The sequence below is a fragment of the Suncus etruscus genome, chromosome 1, assembly GCF_024139225.1.
Source record: "Suncus etruscus isolate mSunEtr1 chromosome 1, mSunEtr1.pri.cur, whole genome shotgun sequence".
In the NCBI taxonomy this organism is placed as follows: domain Eukaryota; kingdom Metazoa; phylum Chordata; class Mammalia; order Eulipotyphla; family Soricidae; genus Suncus; species Suncus etruscus.
Genome location: NC_064848.1, coordinates 183,286,523 through 183,306,557, shown reverse-complemented (window position 1 = coordinate 183,306,557; position 20,035 = coordinate 183,286,523). Strand labels below are relative to the sequence as shown.

Here is a 20,035-nt window from a genome sequence, read left to right as displayed (position 1 = left end):
TTTATCAGCTGTGTGCTCCTTTACTGTGTCCCTCAAGGCTTAGCAAAGTGGGTTTTAACGCCCAAAAGCTAGCTTCCTTTCTGAGAATTTTTATTACCTTCACCTGTACTCTATCTCATTTCTTTATCTCTTACCAGATCATTATCAGGAGCTTTTCCTAAGCTGTCTCAAGTTTAGATGACATAAGTTAAGCAGCTCTAGTTAAGCAGCTTTCTTGACTGGTGCCTGGCACTTCTATCTTTGGGTTTTTCTCGGTCGGAGGAAATTGCCCCCTCTGTATTAGAGGGGCTCCAGAGCTTATGGAAGTGTTTCTCAATTCCTTAAAGTGCTGTCTCTGCTCATGCCCCTCTAATTTTTTTCAGTTGACTCATATAATAAGTGAAAATAAGGGGTTTCAGTTCTTTCTGAGGGACTAGGAGGTAAGAAAGCATTTGTAAATAAAAGTATTTTTTTAACATCTTAATAAAACTTGGGCATTTGCTTCTTCAAGTCACTTTGCATTCAGATAGTGACATTAGACTCCATATTTTTATATATTCATGTTTTGTTTTCTCCTAGGACCTGATAGATGAGTGGATAGCCAAAGAGGCCAAGAGATCCAACTCCAATAAAACCATGGATCCAAGTTGTTTAAAATGGACCCCTCCGAAGGGCACTTAAAGTGACCTGTTACTCTGAGCCAGCGAATCCCAGCAGTAGGAATCCATCCCCTAGGGATCTGTCTGTCATTTCTGTTGCTCTTGTGATTGGCAAGTACAGTATCCTTTGGGAAGGCCATCCCCCTCAGGATTGTCCTGGCTCCGACCTTTCATGTACACTGCAGACGCTGGTTCTGAGGAACTGCTGTTTCGGCCTCAGTGAGGTTGCCTGGATGGGATCTCTATTAGAATTGAGTGCAGATCCCGAGTAGCACTGACCCAAGGTGTTCTGTTTTGGTACTGTACCTGTCCAGTCACTGGTTCTCTCCTCATGTTCTTAGCCCCATGAGGTTGTACTGTGTCTTCTAAACTTTGTCATAGTGCTTCTTTGCTGCCTGGTCACCACACCAAGTACAGTTACCGCCACCAGATATTTGTAATTATTCCTTACACATATGTAAGAGGAGGGGCAGGGGAGAGGTGTCACTTCTGAGTATATGTCCTGGGAGGACTCCATTTCTTGGAGTTTCTTCTTACTTGGAAATGTTTTCCCTCCTTTTTTGTTGGAAGGCTTGATTTGATTCAAATCACATCAGGCCAACGAGAGCCAATTATTTGTGAAGACTTTTCCAGAGATGTGTTTGGGCTAACAGGATGCAATCTTGTCTGAAGGAGACAAAGAGGAGTTCCTAGGCATCTATTTTGTATTTTGATTTGAGTTCATCTGTGGGCAGTGAGTGGTGCCTTGGTGGAAGTGATCAAATACTTTCTGCTTCTCCAGAAAGAATCACCATTGTGGTAAATGTTTTTTCTTTACTTCCTGCCCCTTTTTATATTTGCAGATGCCAAAATAAATTCCACCTCTCCCTTTCATGTTGCAATTTAACTAATCATACCATAAGACCTTGTCACCTGTATCAGTCTGACATGGTACACCTATCCTTCCATCTAAGTTGCATTAATCTTGTCTGAACATCCTGAAGAAATTGAACAGGACTGAAAATGATTTCCTAGTCCATGACTCAGCAAGGCAGAATGGACACCCCTGCCAAGGTTTGTTTCTGTTAAACCATATCCCCCTCCCTGCTTGTCAGGACTAAAATGTGTATGTCCTTCCATGAGCTCCTCCTCCATTTCCTCTCTAGGTTTTGCCACCATCCTCCCTTTCTCTGGTCTCTATTTTTGGTGGTGTTCATGCAAAGGAAGAAATGCTCCCTCTAATTTCTCTCTAGCCCATTATAACCTGCTATCTTGGGGCAGCTTGTGATGTTTGATATGTCACCCTTCCCAACTTGGTCTCTGGCAACACTGCTGTCTTCATGTGGAGCCCTTGCCACAATCCCAACTCTGGTCATTTGTGCCTTTCTCTCGTCATCTCTGTACACTACTTATACTCACTGTGGTTGGGGGAGCTCATTTTAAGCATGTTCAGTGGCTGCTCCCTGCCAGTTTCAGTGTCACTGTTAAAATGTATCCAAAAGCAATTTTCACTGGGAGGGGGGTTTCTTCAGGGATAAAGGCCTTTTCCAGAAGCTAGCCCTTCCTCACATATGCTAGAATATGCTGTTCTGTATCTACTCTTCAATAAAGCATGTTCTCTGCTCACATCTGTCTCACCGGGGACTCTCATTTGTGTATGGAAATGTTGCTGAAGACCTGCCACGAATTGTAAATGCATTTGAGCTTTTCTGGCTGCAAACCGTTGAAGGTTGTGGTTTGTGGCTGAAGATGGTTTTGTTTTGTTTTTATTTCTTTTTTTCTCCTATGATTCAGGTGGTCTATAGAGGGAGTGCTTGCCCTGAACTTTTCTAGTTGGGATAAATTCTCTCTGGTTGCACTAGGAATGTACAGCAGCAAACACAGCACTCATTTTTCTCTGCTTTCCACGTGAGAGGAATCTGTAGGCAGCCAGGATATGGGATCCCAGTGAGAACACCTCCAGTGTCTGTGCTCATTTACCAGTCAGCAAGTCTTGCCTAGTTCAGTTCATTTCTGAAAGTTGCATTTTTCTGTTGTATTTACCCAGTTGAGGAAATCGGGGTCAGTTGTTTAATATGGATATTGGCATTTTCTGGGTAATTTTACTCACTGTGGCTAGTATTAGTGACACCCTGTCATGGTGGACATATCAGGGTCCTGTTCTTTCACTGCTTAGGAGTGAGGGCTTGGATGAAGAAAAGCTTTGGGCTCTAAGACCCTGCCTCCACCACCTTTGAATGGTGTGTCCAAATCTCCCTATGTGATACCCATCAAGGGTATTACACTTCAAACAATGGAAGTAAGTAATTGAGAGCTTGACTGACAATGGAATGACATACTCAGGGGCCGGCGAGGTGGCGCTAGAGGTAAGGTGTCTGCCTTGCAAGTGCTAGCCAAGGAAGGACCGTGGTTCGATCCCCCGGTGTCCCATATGGTCCCTCCAAGCCAGGGACAATTTCTGAGCGCTTAGCCAGGAGTAACCCCTAAGCATCAAACTAGTGTGGCACAAAAAAAACCCAAACAAACAAAGAATGCCATATTCTGGGAGTTTTCTGTACCCTCTGGATCCCAGGCAACTCCTAGTTGTGGCTTCTTTCCTTATCTAAAAATAAAAAGAAGAGGGCCCGGAGAGATAGCACAGCGGCGTTTGCCTTGCAAGCAGCCAATCCAGGACCAAAGGTGGTTGGTTCGAATCCCGGTGTCCCATATGGTCCCCCGTGCCTGCCAGGAGCTATTTCTGAGCAGACAGCCAGGAGTAACCCCTGAGCATCACCGGTGTGGCCCAAAAACCAAAAAAAGAAAAGAAAAGAAAAAGAAGCCTTACTTAGAACAAAAGCCTGAAACCATCTCATGGAGGTACTTAATTTCTAGAAGAAGAAAAAAGTATTCGCTAGCTTGGATCGCTTTCACTGCTCAGCACTGTCTTAGGGATTCTTCACATTGAATTCCTGGGTTCCACCCTCAGGTTACGCCTGCTGTCGTTAACAACTGGCTTTATAGGAAAACAGGAGCCCATGATGATAGAATTAAGATCTGAAGCCAGAAATCATTTTGGCCCATCCAACTTGAAAGCCCATTTGACTACTATCCCATTGATGCCGGAGCTGTATTTATGTTAAGCTTCATTCAGATGTGATCCACTGGTGTCCAGCAAAGGCTCATCTTTTATCTTCCTTTCTTTAGCACACAACCCTGAGCTACAAGTGACTATCATCACAAGAAAAAAAAAAATGGAGACAGCAGTGAAGATTTTCAGACAAAATAATTTATTTTAATTGATTGTATGAGCTTTCATTGGAGCTCACGAAGCTATGAGAGTCCTCATGTTGATACCTCTTCTGCTTAAGGAAATCAACGTTTACAAAGTGGGTGTAGAACCTCCATTTCATGACACTGAGGGCCAGATCTCTTGCTGCTACAGTGTGGAAATTAGGGTGTATTTTGAGAGCATTGCATTTGGATCCCAAAGCCCATGCTTGATAGTACTATTCTCTTGTCTGCCATTTTCCCATTTCACAACAGCATAATTAGTTATTTTGAACAGTGGGGCGGGCGTACATTTATTTGTTGGGTTTGGGGTGGTGGTCAATTAGTTGGATGATTCATTGCTAGGAGTGAATGAACTGTGGGTCCTGTAGTGTCGGGTCAAACCAGAGTCCCATGCATGCAAAGCATGTGCATGTATGCCACCCACCAAATTATCTCCTGAGTCCTTTGGGCATGCTATCCTTTATCTGGCATTTTGAGTCTTTTGACTTATTTCAGTCTGGTTTGCTCCTAGTTTCCGACAGGTTGCCTGACTAAGGTGCTTTTTTGTTTTTGTTTTGAGAGGGAGTTGGGGGGAACCACAGCTGGCAGTGCTCAGGGATTATGCCTAGCTCTGTTCTTTAGAATTATTCCTGGCGATGATGCTCAGTACATGGGAAGCTGAGGATTGAACCTGAACCTGTTAGGCTACTTGCAAGGCAATCGCCCATTGTACTATTGCTCCAGCCCTGCCTGACTGTTTTTGACCTGCCTTGAATGCACCTAATTGGTTGAGATCAAGGTTGGGTTACACATGGAAAGCCCGCTTGTTTGTAATACCGTTTCCTTCTGAAGCATGGAGTTGAATGGAAGCTTCTTTGACATAAAGAACTTTTCCAAGTCATGTGAGTGAATAACCCTTTTGAAGAGTAATTGCACTGATGCCTTGACATGTACATCAGAGAAGCACAAGGGTGGACTTGACCCTTTCCAGCCCAAGAATTTAACTATTTTAATACTAGGTTTGATCTCATCTTCATATGAAAATATTTCTGGACATAAGGTAAAGAAACAAACCCTAACAAGGGATTCTACCTTCACCATCGACCTTGGGCCTGGCTAATAAGGGTGAGCTAATAGCAGGCCATACATAAATGTTGCACATATTATGTGTGCAAAGAATGAAGTTTAAACATTTGTTAATAGTATGTAATGTGTGCTATCAATTTGTGAAACTAATTTTTTTTTTTTTTTTGGTTTTTGGGCCACACCCGTTTGACGCTCAGGGGTTACTCCTGGCTATGTGCTCAGAAATCGCCCCTGGCTTGGGGGGACCATATGGGACGCCGGGGGATCGAACCGCGGTCCGTTCCTTGGTAGCGCTTACAAGGCAGACACCTTATCTCCAGCGCCACCTTCCCGGCCCGTGAAACTAATTTTTGCCTGAGCATTTTTATACCATAATTTGCATGACATCTCTTCTAGGCCATCCAAATTCTTATGGAGCCATACAGTGGTCTTCTTCTTTAATGTCATCTTTTACAAAATGTTACCAAGAAAGGAACAAAAATTGATGGTGAAATAGGCCTAGTTCTGAATTATCAGTTTGTCTCTGTTTTAGAAATACCTTCTGCTTAGATAGAGGTCATTCTGCCACCATCTGGGGGTGGGGGTGTTTATTTGTATCCAAGAGCAGAGAAAATAACCGGTACCATTGCACAACTTTGGCTCTTGCTCCTCCCAAATGTTCCATGTGAGATGAAAACACCTTTATCCTTTACACTCCTTGGTTCCAAGAAGCCAGCTTTTCTGAACTGGGCATTTGTTTCCGGAAACAACCCACCGGCTATTTACTCTGTTTCTGTTATTAGAAACCTACAGAAAAGGCAGATCATCAGAAATGACCGCTGGTGCCTCCCTCTCTGGGTTTGTCCTCCTTTTAGTAAGCAGCTTCTTCTGTTTTGACTGACCGCACGTGGATCAGGTTAGATCCTGTCAGCTTGGACCACCCAGTAGACCATGTTTCCAAATGGAGAAAGCTTGAACTGAGCAGTGAACCAAGTCTGGTATGTGAAAGCACCATGATGAAGCCAATACCATATTGAAAGCCCAGACTCCAAACTGATTTTTGAATCCTTGCTTGACACCATAAGAAGCTACTGAAACATGGGGCCGGAGAGATAGCACAGCGGTGTTTGCCTTGCAAGCAGCCAATCCAGGACCTAAGGTGGTTGGTTCGAATCCCGGAGTCCCATATGGTCCCCTGTGTCTGCCAGGAGCTATTTCTGAGCCGATAGCCAGGAATAACCCCTGAGCACCACCGGGTGTGGCCCAAAGAAGCAAAGGGAAAAAAAAGTTACAGAAACATCTGTGTGCTGCCAGCCTAGAGCTGACTGAGAATTGAACCTGTGTTAGAATGGGCTGATAAAAAAGGTAAATGAATGAAACCAGAGGACTATTGTACCAACTAGCCTGAGATTCATTTGATCTTGTCAAAAAACCTTACCGGTGATGGCAAGTCATGGAGGGCCACCTGTATAGCTCCAGTGGTCCTCATGTACAGACACTCAGCAGTCAGCCCCCCTCTGGGCTTCCTCAGGCAGAACTCAACTTCCCCAAGGCTCACTAGATTGAGGTCACATTAGTCCTGGCAAGCAAGTCCTTCAGCAAGCTGATTAAGCCTGTAGAACCAGCACCTTTCCCCACCACGCAGCTTCAGTGTGTAACTGGATTAGTCTTGCTTCTGTCCTGTCCCAACTGGGAGGGCCTCCGTGTTTGTATTCCCCAGTGTCCCATTGAACACAAGGTATTTGGGGCCAAAAGGTTACAGTAGTCAAATTTGGAAAATGTTGAGTTAAAGTTAAATATTAGCAAGTTTCCTGACTCAACAGCTCAAACTCTCTTTTTGGGATTTCCAAGACTCTTGGACCAAGAGGGAAAGTTAAATTTCCTAAAATGATTTCTTTGGTAGGACCTCTTTAAAACCTATGCTGACTGGAGCTAATAGGACAGCAGGTATTTGGACACTGCCAACCAGGTCTTAATGAGCCCTGCTAGAAGTGGTACATAAGTGTAAGCCCTGAGCATCACCGGGTGTGGTCCACAAAAACAAAAACACTGATATGCTGGAAGGCAGAGATTTCCTTCCAGCCTTCTCAAATAGACCTAACCCATCTGCAACAGATAAAGATGTGGAGTCCTTCGCTGGCTTTCTGTACAATTAGGGCATAGAACAAGCAAGGGAAGTGGGTGGTTATTTCGTGTATGACTTGAAACAAAAAGGAATACTTATGAGGGTAAAATGCCTTGTGGAATGCCTGACATGTATAGAAATGTTCACTAAGTGGTATGCAAGAGACGTGGAACTTAGAGTCTCCTACAGGATTCAGGCAGGTTACAACCTGCTTTCTAACTTGTCAGTGCTACGATTGAATTAGGACACTGTTGTGGGTGCTCACAGGGGAGAACAAGTTGGACTTGGTTGTGGAGAAAGCACTGTCTGAAAGGCCTGGCTTAGCCTGGGAGCTACTTGATGGGGAAGTGATAGGGCTGGTTTAGGATTCATGTGGAGCGTGTGCACAGGCTTCAAGGCAGCGACTGGCACTGAGGGTCCTCAAGGAGGCCTGAAGGAGGGGAAAGATCACCCAGTGCATGCAGGCCCTTGAGGTCTCAACAGGAATGTCAGGCAGGCCATGGGCCTAGTTTCCATTTTCAAAGGTCATTCTCTGTGTGGAAGGAGGGTTGGAGGTGGGTGTTTGATTGTCTTGCAGGAGGCAGGTGCCCTCCAGGCAGGAGAAGGTGGAAATAGAAGGTAGCTGGGCCAGGAGGGCAATAGTACAAGCCTTACATGTGGCTGACCTGGCTCTATCGCAATCCCTGCCAAAAGTGATCTCTGAGCACAGAGCCAGGAATATGCCCTGAATACCACTGGTGTGGCTCAAAAACCTAAAAGCCCCCAGATTGCGAGTTTGGGCCATTGGAGTGAGGAAAGATGCTATGAGGGTGAAGAGTACGGGGTAGCAGTCAAGAGCTCAATGTGGAGACATTTTGAATGTGAGACTATTCTAAAGGAAGCAGTTGTTCCTCTTGCACTGTGGGACAAGGAGAAAAACAGGACCAAGACAGGAAGTCCGGCTCTTGATAACTGCTGGCAGACTGGAGGGATCTCATTGATTGTACCCACTCTGCCTCTGCTGTCAGTAAAATCAGACATCTAGATGAAGGTCCTTCCTCTACCAGTGCTTCAGCCCAGCTATCCTCCATGCACACCAATGTGTGTCCCCCAAGTCTCAAAGCTTTTGTTTTTGGGTCACACCCAACGGTGCTCAGGGGTTACTCCTGGCAGACTTGAGGGATTAAATGGGATTTCGGGGATTGACCCAGGGACTGGATTCTGGATCTGTCCCAGGTTGGCAGTATGCAAGGCAAACGCCCTACCGCTGTGCTATATAACTCCAGTTCCTCAAAACTTCTATTTTGTTGGAGGTGAGGAAAGACTTCCAGCCAGTGCTCAGGGAGTCCCTGGGGACTATTCCTGGCTTTTTATTGTTTTTCATTTTGGGTCATACTGGTGGTGATTAGGTTACTTCCAGCTCTGCACTCAGTCACTTCTGGTGGGGCCATATGAACCCAGGTCAGCTACATGCAAAGCAAATGCCCTACCCATTGTGCTATCATTCCAGCCCCCTTTGTAACGTTTTTGTTTTTTTTTTTTTTTTTTTTTTTTTTTTTTGGTTTTGGGGCTACACCTGGTGGTGCTCAGAGTTACTCCTGGCTCTGCACTCAGAAATTACTCCTGGCAGACTCGCAGGACCATATGGGATACTGAGGACTGAACCCATGTTGTCCACATGCAGAGCAAATCCTCTATCCTCCGTGCTATCACTCTGGCCCCTTTCATAGCATTTTTTTTGTTTTTGTTTTTTTGTTTTTGGGTCACACCCGGCGCCTCTCAGGGGTTACTCCTGGCTCTATGCTCAGAAATCGCTCCTGGCAGGCTCAGGGGACCATATGGGATGCCGGGATTCGAAACACCAACCTTCTGCATGAAAGGCAAATGCCTTGCCTCCATGTTATCTCTCTGGCCCCTTCATAGCATTTCTTAACCAACTGGGCTAATGGTTCAAGGTGAGGGTTTGGGTCTGGTGCTGCTCTGCCCAGCAGTGCTAGGAATTGAACCAGAGTCAGCAGCATATGAGAAAAGGACCCGGACACAGGAAACAAATGTAAAACCTTGTGCATGAAGTAATGGAGTGACCCAATACTGTGGCACTCACAGCTCCCAACTGCATTTGTTGGTCACTTCTGGTTCTCATCACCGAGGCCTGTGCTCTAGGCTTCAGTGTACCCAAATGTGCCTCTGTAAGCCTGGGCTGTCTGACCAGACCCAGAACTACTGAGGTACAGACGGTGGTCTCCCCTTCAGATGGGGATGGTGGGTACTAGCTCATCATCTAGAGACTTTTCCTGTGCTCAGCAGTGATGGGAGAATCAGGTGCATGGAAATTGGTGAAGAATCTGGGGCCAGTTCTGTCTGGGGCAGTGGTTGGAGCCCTTGAGATTATGACTTGATGGAAGCATATGTGTGCTTTTCAGTCCTCAGTCCATCTCATCCCCCATCCCCACTCCAAGCCAAAGGCCAACGCCAGATGCCCTTGGTGTTTTCACCCTCTCCTTGTGGTCTTTACCTCTGTCCTAAACTTCCCCTTTCAAGAAAAATTTCCTTTGCTGTGATAAGCCCAGCCCATCCTGCCCACTTCCCATCCAGAGAAGAAGCCATTCGTTTATCATTCGTTTATTGAGCCCCCGTGTGCATTCTGGACACATGGTGGACAAGGGCACAAGTCCACTTGTTCTGCAGTGAGAGGAGACAAGGGCTGTGTGCATGGGCAGGGGGGCAGGTTACTCCAGCTTGTCATCGGGACAACAGGACCCTGAGTGCAAGGCAGCTGCCTGAGGCTAGGCCCTGAGGAGCCCGGGAGTTCATTTGGCCTGTGGGACACGCAACTGGCAGCAGGTTTGCTCTAACTTCCAGGTAGGGAAAAGGCAGGTCCATTCTCTGAGTGACAGGTGGTGGTGGAGGTCTCACTCTGACCCCTGCTCCTCATTCTCTCTGCCTGGGGAGACTTCTGCACAGGTTCAGGGGTTAGTGTCCAGCGCCTGCACCCGGGGGCCTTTGCTAACCCTTGTTCCTCCTGCTGTAGAAACAAGACAGGCAGTCAAATTCAGGTCCATCTGCCATTTCCTCTTCATTCAACTGTCTACTCCAGCCCTTTGTTATCTTCACTCCAGGAAGGGAAATGCTAATCTTCTGTGCAGACACACCACACCCGACTCCCCAACTCTGAGACTTGGGGATACGAATGCCCTGGAACAGAAAACAGGAGGCAGCTTCTAGCATGCCTGTTTGCCAACAGGCTCGCTGTGTGACTCGGACACATCACATCTCGCCCAGGAAAGGAAACCTGCTCAGAAAGGGACTGCATGGAGAAACCCTGATTTGTGTGGGCTATTGGGTAACTTCCATAATCCTTTAAAGAAATGGCTCAAACATATAGAAATCTCAATAGAGGGGCTGGAATGATAGCATACGGGGACCATATGGGATGCTGGGATTCGAACCACTGTCCTTCTGCATGCAAGGCAAACGCCCTATCTCCGTGCTAGCTCTCCAGTCCCCAGGAACCATTCTGAGCACAGAGCCAGGAGTAACCCCTGAGCGCCACCTGGTGTGGCCCATAAACGAAAAGAAAAAAGAATAAAGAAATCTCAGCCAGGCCAGAGCGATAGCAAAGCTGTAGGGTGTTTACCTTGAATGCTGCTGACCTGGGATGGGCCCGAGTTCAGTTCCCGGCATCTCATATGGTCCCCTGAGCCTGCCGGAGCAATTTCTGAGCACAGAGCCAGGAATAACCCCCAGGCGCCTCGGGATGTTGCCCAAACAACAACAATGACAACGTCCACAACAACAAAAAGAAATCTCAGCAGAGTTCAAAAGGGATGGTCCAGGGCTGGCATGAGTGCTTTGCATACAGAAGTCTGGCTTTGAGCCCTGCCAGAGTACTGTTAGGAGTGATCCCTGACCCCAATGAGGAGGATCCGCTGGTGTGGCCCAGAAACAAAAGTCCCAGGGAAAATAGAAAATGTTCCCCATCTTGCCATGTGTCCCAAGAGCCCATGTTAGAATGAGGGAAGCTAAGAGCAATCAGGAGGTGTAGTTTGGGGTACACGGTCAGATGTTTGCGACAGGACCTGGGACTCAGGATCTCACTAGCCACATTTGCCTTCTACCCTTTCGTGCAAGTGACGGAGTTTGCCCTCCTCTAGCCCACCTCACCTACTATAGTTTTGTGCTCAGGGGTCATGGCCTCCGCCCAGACTTATCTGAGGGAGGTAGCGTGCTGTGATTTGCAAACACAGTTGTGAAAGACCTAACTGGCCTAACTTATGAGAAGTGATGATTCAGGGGGCAGCTACACCTCATTCCCTATGGGTTCAACAGCCCAAGGAAAAGCGGAGCAGGCTCTGAATGTGCTGTAGGAAGAGAAGGCACAGCCTCAGAACTTGACTAGATCAGGAGGCCTAGAGTATTCCAGGGACCATCTGTACCTTCACTGTGGGACCTCTGCCTAATTGCTTATGGGGGGAGTCTACTCAGTCTGGCCCCCACCATGCAGATGGGCAGCAAAGTGGCCCTTTTCCAGGATGCCCTTGAAGCCCACTCGAGACACTCACCTACCTTCTGTAGAAGGTTCTTTCCTGCCCAAGATGTCCTGTGCTGGCTGTCCTCGCTGGCACCCTAGTGAGAGAGGAAGGAGGGAGGCGAGCAGGGCAGGTGTAGGCTGCTTGGGACCAGATGCTGTTTCATTAGCAGCCATTTCTCAGTCCTCTAGGAGCCTCTATTGATTCATTTATTCCCTTTTCCTCACTGATGCCTTTCTTCCTCTTTCTTATTTGTCCTTCCTCCCACTGCCTTTCCTTCACCCATATCTAGTGGCTTCTTCAATAGGAATTTCCCATATGGGGACACTGAGAAAAGTGCTGACCTGGGCAGGTTTCCAGGCTGGGGACACAAGCCATGGGAGTGTGACCAAAAGGGCTGTGGTGCAGTATGCCAGGAACTTAGTGTGTCTAGGCCTAAGGTAGGAAAGGTCAGTTTGCTCTTACTGTTGTTCTCCCTTTTTTGGAGGATGGGTTAGGAAAGGTGGTTTGGGGCCACATCTATCTATGCTCAGAAATCACTCTTGGCAGCTTAGGGGACCATATATGGTGCCAGGGACCAAACCCTGGTCAACTGCAAGGTAAGTGCTTTATCCACTATACTTTCTCTCCAACCCTCTTGACCTTTTTCTATTAAAAGGTTTTTAGGCAGGGCACCACCTACTCCAATAGGCACTTTCAAGGTTCTTCAGTGGTCTAGAAGATGACTAAGAGGACTGGAGCACATTTTGCATGCAGAATGCCTAGGTTTAGACCCTGAGCACTGCTGGGTGTGTCACCTCTCCAAAATAAATTTATGTGTGGGAATGGATGGATTCATTTTCCAAAGTCATTTGGAGCCTCTATAAAGACATACAAACACACACACACACACACACACACACACACATATTCTGAGGAAACAGCGGGTGGTCAGGAGTTGGACTGTGTAACACACACCCCACTTCTGCATCTGTTCTTGGCCAGAGCAATTCTGTGCTCCCCAGGGAGCTTGTTGGGGGCCAACTCAACCCTTACCTGTTCTTTCTGGCTGGATGGGAGGGTTTCCTGAGGAAAGAGGAAGAAAAACATGAGGGTCAACCTGCACCTGTGGCTTTCTGCGGCTCTGGACTGTGGTAACCTCAGTGGGAGCCTGCCGCACCCCACTGTCCTCCGGAGACTGCGCTGTTCAGGAGAAGGCAGTGTGCAGAAATGGGGCGTGCTCACTCTCATCACCATGCCGGGTACTCCATGGGGAAGTTTCTCCACTCGTGATAAAGGGGGTGTTGTGGGGAGATTTGATGGCTGGGTGAGTGCAGTGAGTGCTCAGAATACACTGCTATTTGATCCACTTCCTTGCTCAGCAATGACTCCATTCAAAAGTCTTTTTGTTTTTTTTTGGGGTGTGTGTGTGTGCTCAGGATACACTGCTATTTGATCCTCTTCCCTGCTCAGCAATGACTCCATTCAAAAGTCTTTTTTTTGGGGGGTGGGGTGGGCCATACCCTGCAGTGCTCAGGGTTACTCCTGGTCTTGTGCTCAGAAATAGCTCCTGGCAGGTTCAGGGGACCATATGGGATGCCAGGGATTGAACCCGGGTCAGTCCTAGGTTGCTGCAAGGCAAACGCCCTACCTTCTATGCTATCACTCTGGCCCCTAAAGTAATTTTTGTACATGAGGAAACTCAGCCAAAAGTGTCTGGTCACAGGATGGTTTTCTCTTGTTTTTTTCTTAAATGACTGCCTTGCATGCAGTCAAACCAAGTTTGATCCCTGGAACTCGATATGGTCCCCTGAGCCCTCCAGGAATGAACCTGAGAATCAGGAGTAAGTCCTAAAAACTGCTGTGTATGGCCCAAAACAAACAAGTTACTGGGATCGGAGATAGCATAGCAGGTAAGGTGCTCACTTTGCATAAGGCTGATCAAGGTACGGTCTTCAGGATCCCATATGGTTCCCTGACACCCGCCCCCAGAAGTGAAACTTGAATACTCAAGAGCAGTATGAATAAGCCCTAAGCACTGCCAGGTGAGGCCCCCAAACCAAATAAACAACAGAAAAAAAATATTCCAAAACTGGTCTTTGAATAATATATGCTCATTCTAAAAAAGAAGATTCAGGTGGAGTTTTATGCAGTAAAAAGAGAGTCCCCACCTCCCTTCTACTTCTTATCCTAAATGTAGCCATTGTTGAGAACTTTGCCATATTTCCTCGAACTTTATGTGTGTAGTTCAACTACAAATTTTTGGGCCAGAGGGCCAGATAGGACAGGGTTTAAGATTGTTGCCTTGTTGTTGTTTTTTTTTTTTGTTGTTTGTTTTTTGGGTCACACCCGGCATCGCTTAGGGGTTACTCCTGGCTCCACGCTCAGAAGTCGCTACTGGCAGGCTCAGGGGACCATAGGGGATGCCGGGATTTGAACCAATGACCTGCATGAAAGGCAAACGCCTTACCTCCATGCTATCTCTCCAGCCCCAGATTGTTGCCTTGTTTATGGTTGACCCTGGTTCAATCTCTGAAACCATATGGTACCCTGATTACTGCCAGCGATAGCCTTGGAGTCCTCTGAGCACTGCTGGGATGACTCAGATGTTCCCAACACTTCAAGGCCTGAGCAATAACATATCTTTGGGCAATCAAATTGACATACCAGCATAGTTGGCCAAGAATCTCCAGTATAGGCTCCTGAACCACCTGAGTGTCTTCTGTGAGGTCCCCCAAAACCAAAACATAAAAATGGAAGGGCTCTGTGTGTGTGTGTGTGTGTGTGTGTGTGTGTGTGTGTGTGTGTGTTGGGTTATACCTTGCAGTGTCTTACTGGTTTTGTGTTCAAGTGACCCCAGTCATGTTTTGGAGACTGGACTGAACCAAGCTTGGAAGGATGCAAGGCAAGTACCTGTCCCTGTACTGTCCCTCTGGACTCTCCATGGCAGCTTTTGGTAATGGGAATGGAATCCATAGATGAAGCATGTGGTCTAGCATCTGACCACATAACTGACCCAAGATAGCACTTCTTCTGGAGTGAGACTCTACTGGTCAAAATGCATTCCCACTGAGATAGAGATTGTCAACATATGCTCCAGATAAGATATACATATATATCTTTATTTTTAAATGCAATGGTTTACAGAGTTGCTCATAATAGTTATTTCTGGAATTCCATTTTTGAACACCAATTCTACCACCAGTGTAAGATTCCCTCCATAATTGTCCCCAGTTTCCCAGCCTCCTCCAGGTCTGCCCCTTGGCAAGTACAAATAATTAATATTGCTTCCTGCAACTAAAGAGTACTGAAATTATCGAGGAAAGGTCATTAAAAGAAAAATTGTGACTATTCTGTTTGTCTTTCATTTGGGTACCACACCTCCTGGTGCTGGGGTTGAAATTTAGTGGTATTTGGGATCAAACCTGGGTTCCTACTTGCAGGGCAGGCCCTTCACCCCTTTGAGCTCTCCCCTGGCACAGCACAGATCCATTTTAATAATTAAATTTGAAAGGCTGGAGAGATGGCTCAGGAGTGCATATCTACAGGTGCAAGGGTCTGAGTTTGATCCCCAGTACCATATGATCCTCCTAAACACCACTGGGCATGGCCCATAGCATCAGTGGGACTCAGTGGTGACCCTTTGGCCCAGTGGATGAGTTTTGTTTCTTTTGGGGTGGGGAGCCACACCTGTTGATATTCAGGCATTACTTCTGGCTCTGTACTCAGGAATTACTCCTGTGTTCAGGGATAGTATGGGAAACTGGGCATCAAACCTGAATCAGCCGTGTGCAAGGCAAGCACTCTGTACTTTCTGGCCTCTCAGTTGGCTGAGTATCCTCACTAGTGGCCACCAGTTCTCCAAGCTTTGCTAGGGACCAGAAAGTAAAAATGGAAGTTCCTATCTGCACCTAATATTAATTAGGAAGCATAGCCTGTGAGATTTTTAGCTCCTCCACTGCTGGCCTCTGGTTCTCAATCTTATTATTTTTCCTGTGGCCTCCCTGTCAAGACATTGTCCTCCTATATATACAATTTTCACTTATGGGCGCCTTGGGGATACCCATAGATGGTGCCTATTTGGGAGATACAGGTTTTCAGTTCTGGAAGGCAAAGGTATTGTGGAGTGCAGAGTATCTGCCCCCAGGTGACCCTTCTTCCCATGGACAAGAACTAGCCCCAGCTCACACCTGATTGTCTTACTTTGGGGATAGTTTCTATAGACAACCCAGCCTGCCTCTCCTGTGAGCCATCCCTGAAAGACAGCAGTCACCTGGCTCCTGGGCATTGTGCCAGGGCCTCTGCCCACTGCTAGCACCCACCAGAACAACCCCTCACTGGGCAACACCCATCTTTGTCACTCACCTCTCACGCGCTTCCCCATCAACCCGAAGAACTGTCTGGATTTGCCCCTCTTCACCTCCTGCAGCTGGAACTTAATGCTGGGGATGGCGCCTTCCTGGGGAGGTGGAGGAGTGTTAGTTAGTGTGTAGCTCCTGTCCCTGGGCCGGCCTTGCCCTGTTCCTTGCAGGATGAAGGGCTGTATCTCCCTACAATGTTCCTGCCACCTCCCAAGAGAACTCACTGAGCCTATCACCTCTCCCCAAACCTATGAAGGAAGCACCTACTCCAGACCTGCCACGCAGACCAGAGACAAGCAGAGAACCCCCTTTGTCCAGGAACTGGGAGAGGAAGCAAGTATTGAACATTAAAGTCGAGCTGGCTCAAAAGCACTAGCTCAAGTGCCATCTTTGTCTTCCTTCGTTTTTACAAACCTCTAGACAGTTTATCTGGCTTGGAAAGAGGGGGACACAGGAATGGGGAGGCAGGATTCAGTCAATCCATAGGTTTGAGGAATGTCTCCCAGTTGGCCAAGTTGGGGCTGCCTCCTCTCCAGCCTCATGAGGCCTCCTGCTCTTTTGTTTTCCCTTGTCCCTGTCTTCTTTTCCTAGAACCTTGGCAGGTGGAGTGCATGGAGGGCACATTTCAGTCTGTGAGCTGACAACTTCAGCGGCCACTTCTCCATGAACCTTTCTACTGCTGCCATACTTTTCCCCATTAGACCTAGCTCTGCTCTGCTGGGAAGGCTGCTTGCCTGCTGAGAGTGCCAATGGGTGGTATTCTCTTAGGGCATACCCACATCTGGACCTGTGCTTGGACCCCATGGGGGCTCAGCATATGTGGTGCACAGAAATCTGAATGAGGGCCCCTTCATCTGGGGTCTGGGAGTAGGGAAGGGGATAGGTCTCCATGTCTAGGCTGAGAAGAGAATAGACCCCCAGAATCATGGGTTGATTCTCAGCCTTTCCTTGGTCCCCTTCCCAGACCCTCCAGCCCTATCCTGTAGGGGCACCAGCCAGAGTCCCTGAGAGACCTCTTACTTGCCCCAGACTCAGCTCATCTGTCCCCTTTTCCAGACCCAGAGAGGATTGTTTTCTAGGCCTGGGTTGAATCCTATCACTTCCCCACTGTCTCCTGCTCTACACAGCAGTGGTCACCAGGAGCTGGAGTTGAGCTAGAGTCCCTGTGCCTGACCAGGAACCAAAAGTCTTTGGGGGATTTGAACTCGATTCTAAAAGGCTTGTGAAGAGGTTGGAAAGATAGCACAGCGGTAGGGTGTCTGCCTTGCACGCATCCAACCCTGGATGGACCCCGGTTAGATTCCCAGCATCCCATATGGTTCTTGGAGCCTGCCAGGAGTGATTTCTGAGCGCAAAACCAGGAGTAACACCTGAGCACTGCCGGGTATGACCCCAAAAACCCAAAAAGCCCCCAAAAATAAACTGCTTGCCTTCATCAAAGGCATTGAGCTGAGGAGAACAGCAATCTATGAACCAAAAGACTCACCTACCTTTCTTTCTTTTTTTTGTTTTGTTTTGTTTTTGTTTTTGGGTCACACCCAGCAGCACTCAGGGGTTCCTCCTGGCTCTATGCTCAGAAATCGCTCCTGATAGGCTCAGGGGACCCTATGGGATGCCGGGATTCGAACCACCGACCATCTGCATGAAAGGCAAACGCCTTACCTCCATGCTATCTCTCCGGCCCCAAGACTCACCTTTCTCCCCGTCCCACTCCAGGAGGTTTCTGGGGAGTCATTAGGACATATCTACTCCTATTCCAGCCCTCCTCACCTGTTCATTCAAAGGGCAGCTCCAGTAAAGGGTGCAGATGAGGGGAACCCCGAAAGCAGGGAGTGGTGTGGCTGACAGTGCCACCCTCCCCCCTTCTACCTTGCTGCCACTGATGTCCCATGTCCACCACTTTCCCTGTCTTGGGCAGCATAGCTAGAACACACATTAGAGCCTGTCATAGGAGATGTTTGTAGGAAGGCCAGTAGCACTAGAGGTTGGCAGTTCCCAGGTGGCTACGTTTGATGTTCTGCTGCTCTTGCACCCCAGACAGCTCATCTGTCACTCACAAAGACCCTTGGTGCTCGGAGGAAGCAGCCTTGACCATCACCTTCCCCTAGTCCCCTTATTGTTTTTGTTGTTTATTTTTTGGAGTGGAAGGTATTCCCAGTAATCCTCAGGGGTTATTCCTAGTTTTGTACTCAGGAATTACTCCTGGCTGTGAATGGGGATCATATAGGACGCCGGAGATCAAACCCAGCTCAAGGCAAGACAAGTGTCCTACTTGCTGTTCTATTGTTCTGGCTCCCTTTCTTTTTCTTTTCTTTTCTTTTCTTTTCTTTTCTTTTCTTCTTCTTCTTCTTCTTCTTCTTCTTCTTCTTCTTCTTCTTCTTCTTCTTCTTCTTCTTCTTCTTCTTCTTCTCCTTCTCCTTCTCCTTCTCCTTCCTTCTCCTTCTCCTTCTTCTTCTTCTCCTTCTCCTTCTTCTTCTTCTTCTCCTTCTCCTTCTTCTTCTTCTTCTCTTCTTCTTCTTCTTCTTCTTCTTCTTCTTCTTCTTCTTCTTCTTCTTCTTCTTCTTCTTCTTCTTCTTCTTCTTCTTCTTCTTCTTCTTCTTCTTCTTCTTCTTCTTCTTCTTCTTCTTCTTCTTCTTCTTCTTCTTCTTCTTCTTCTTCTTCTTCCTTCTTCTTCTTCTTCCTTCTTCTTCTTCTTCTTTTTTCTTCTTCCTCTTCTTCTTTTTTCTTCTTCCTCTTCTCCTCCTCCTTCTCCTTCTTCTTCTCCTTCTTCTTCTTCTTTTTTTTTTTTTTGACTTTTGGGTCACACTCAGAAGTGCTCAGGGGTTACTCCTGGCTCTACAGTCAGAAATCCTTCCTGGCAGGCTCAAGGGACCATATGGGATGCTGGGATTCGAACCACCATCCTTCTGCATGAAAGGCAAACGCCCTACCTCCATGCTATCTCTCTGGCTCCTCCCTTTCTCTTTTTTTTTTTATAGTCTCCACTGCACATACTTTCAGGTTCAGTCAAACCCAAATGAAGACAAGCCCAGTGACATTCCCTGGCTCTGCCTGGCCTCAGGGTCTTTACCATCTTGAAACTTGGGGTGGGGATGGGATGGGGTGGGGATGAGCAGATCTCCCAGAAACCATGTCTGAGCTCTGGTCCAGTATGTCTGGTCCATGGCCTCTCCCTGAGGGGAGAGATCCTCATGTCCCCAAACCAGAAAAGGATGGCTCTAACTTTTAGGTTTATTCCCAGTGACAGTGCTCAGGTGAAATTAGTAGGAGAGATAGGACAACAGATCGAGGCTGATCAGAAAACAAATCCCAGGAGATCTAAGCTCAGGCAAGGGGAGCTATAGTGTTTCTGGAGCTTTATGGTCTGTACTAAATGATGTATTTTCTCTGTGCCTCAGTTTACTTCTCCAGGAAATCAGGACAATAATCATGCCTTTCCCATATGGTTGATAGGAGGCTTACATGGGTAAACATGTATGTAAACAGAGCAAATGTTAAGTAAGACACATATACATACATATGGTGCCCCTTCAGAGGTCCACCAGGTTAGGGGCTTTGCCTTGAACCTGTCCCAAGAGCAGAGAGGAGCTGGCCTGCCTGCAGTGAGAATCTGTTGTGGGCAGTCGTGAAAGGGGTCTCCTACACCACTCTCTACCATAGCCCACTCCCCTACCTCCCCAAAGTTACCTCGAGAGTGATGGTAATCCAGGGCCTTGCCTGCTCTTCACTGACCACCAGCTCTTTGTCAGGTGCAATGGAGTAGGCAGACAGGCCTGTCAGGAAGAGCAAAGCCAGGCCAGGCAGCATGGTGTGTGCGTGTCGGGTTGGGGTTCAGGAACCTCTCTCAGTCACAACGGGGGGTCAGTCTTCCTCTGCTTCCTCTCAGTTTTTCTTCGTTTAGTTTATCTGACCTGGACTGTTTCCGGTCCTCCCCTCCCACCCAGCAGGAAAGACCAATGGTCCGGGGTGCTGCTGGGAAGGAGGGCCCGTACCTGATCCTAGGGCTTAATACGCTGATGCAACCTGCCCTGCCTTTGGCTGGCTGCCCTCCTGTGGCAGGTGCACAATGGGGCCTGGTGTCAGGCCTAGAGCTTCCAGCTTCCTGACTGGAAGACCTGGGGGTGGGGTGGG

The 20,035-nt window shown here is 47.6% G+C and overlaps 2 protein-coding genes across 3 annotated transcripts in view; one reads left to right on the top strand and one right to left on the bottom strand.

The window, feature by feature from the left end:
- KAT7 (lysine acetyltransferase 7) overlaps nt 1–2,245 on the top strand; it is a 43,466-nt gene extending 41,221 nt beyond the window's left edge. For both annotated transcript variants that reach the window (XM_049779277.1, XM_049779269.1), the window contains one exon: nt 559–2,245. In XM_049779277.1, the coding sequence (XP_049635234.1) occupies nt 559–660 (102 nt within the window). In that variant the 3' untranslated portion in view covers nt 661–2,245. The remainder of the gene's footprint in view (nt 1–558) is intronic.
- Nucleotides 2,246–9,947: 7,702 nt separating this feature from the next.
- On the bottom strand, nt 9,948–19,711 carry TAC4 (tachykinin precursor 4). The gene is made up of 3 exons (XM_049781601.1): nt 19,592–19,711; nt 15,909–16,002; nt 9,948–9,979 (listed from the first exon to the last, which is right to left on the bottom strand). Exons 1-3 carry the CDS (start codon nt 19,709–19,711, stop codon nt 9,948–9,950), a joined length of 246 nt encoding a protein of 81 aa, XP_049637558.1.
- Between the last annotated feature and the right edge of the window lie 324 nt (nt 19,712–20,035).

Coding starts and splice junctions, on each gene's coding strand:
- TAC4 (XM_049781601.1), bottom strand. CDS start 19,711: ATGCTGCCTGGCCTGGCTTTGCTCTTCCTGACAGGCCTGTCTGCCTAC. Junction 16,003..19,591: donor GGATTACCATCACTCTCGAG/GTAACTTTGGGG, acceptor CCACCTCCCCAG/GAAGGCGCCATCCCCAGCAT. Junction 9,980..15,908: donor GATGGGGAAGCGCGTGAGAG/GTGAGTGACAAA, acceptor AAGTCTCCCCAG/GCAGAGAGAATGAGGAGCAG.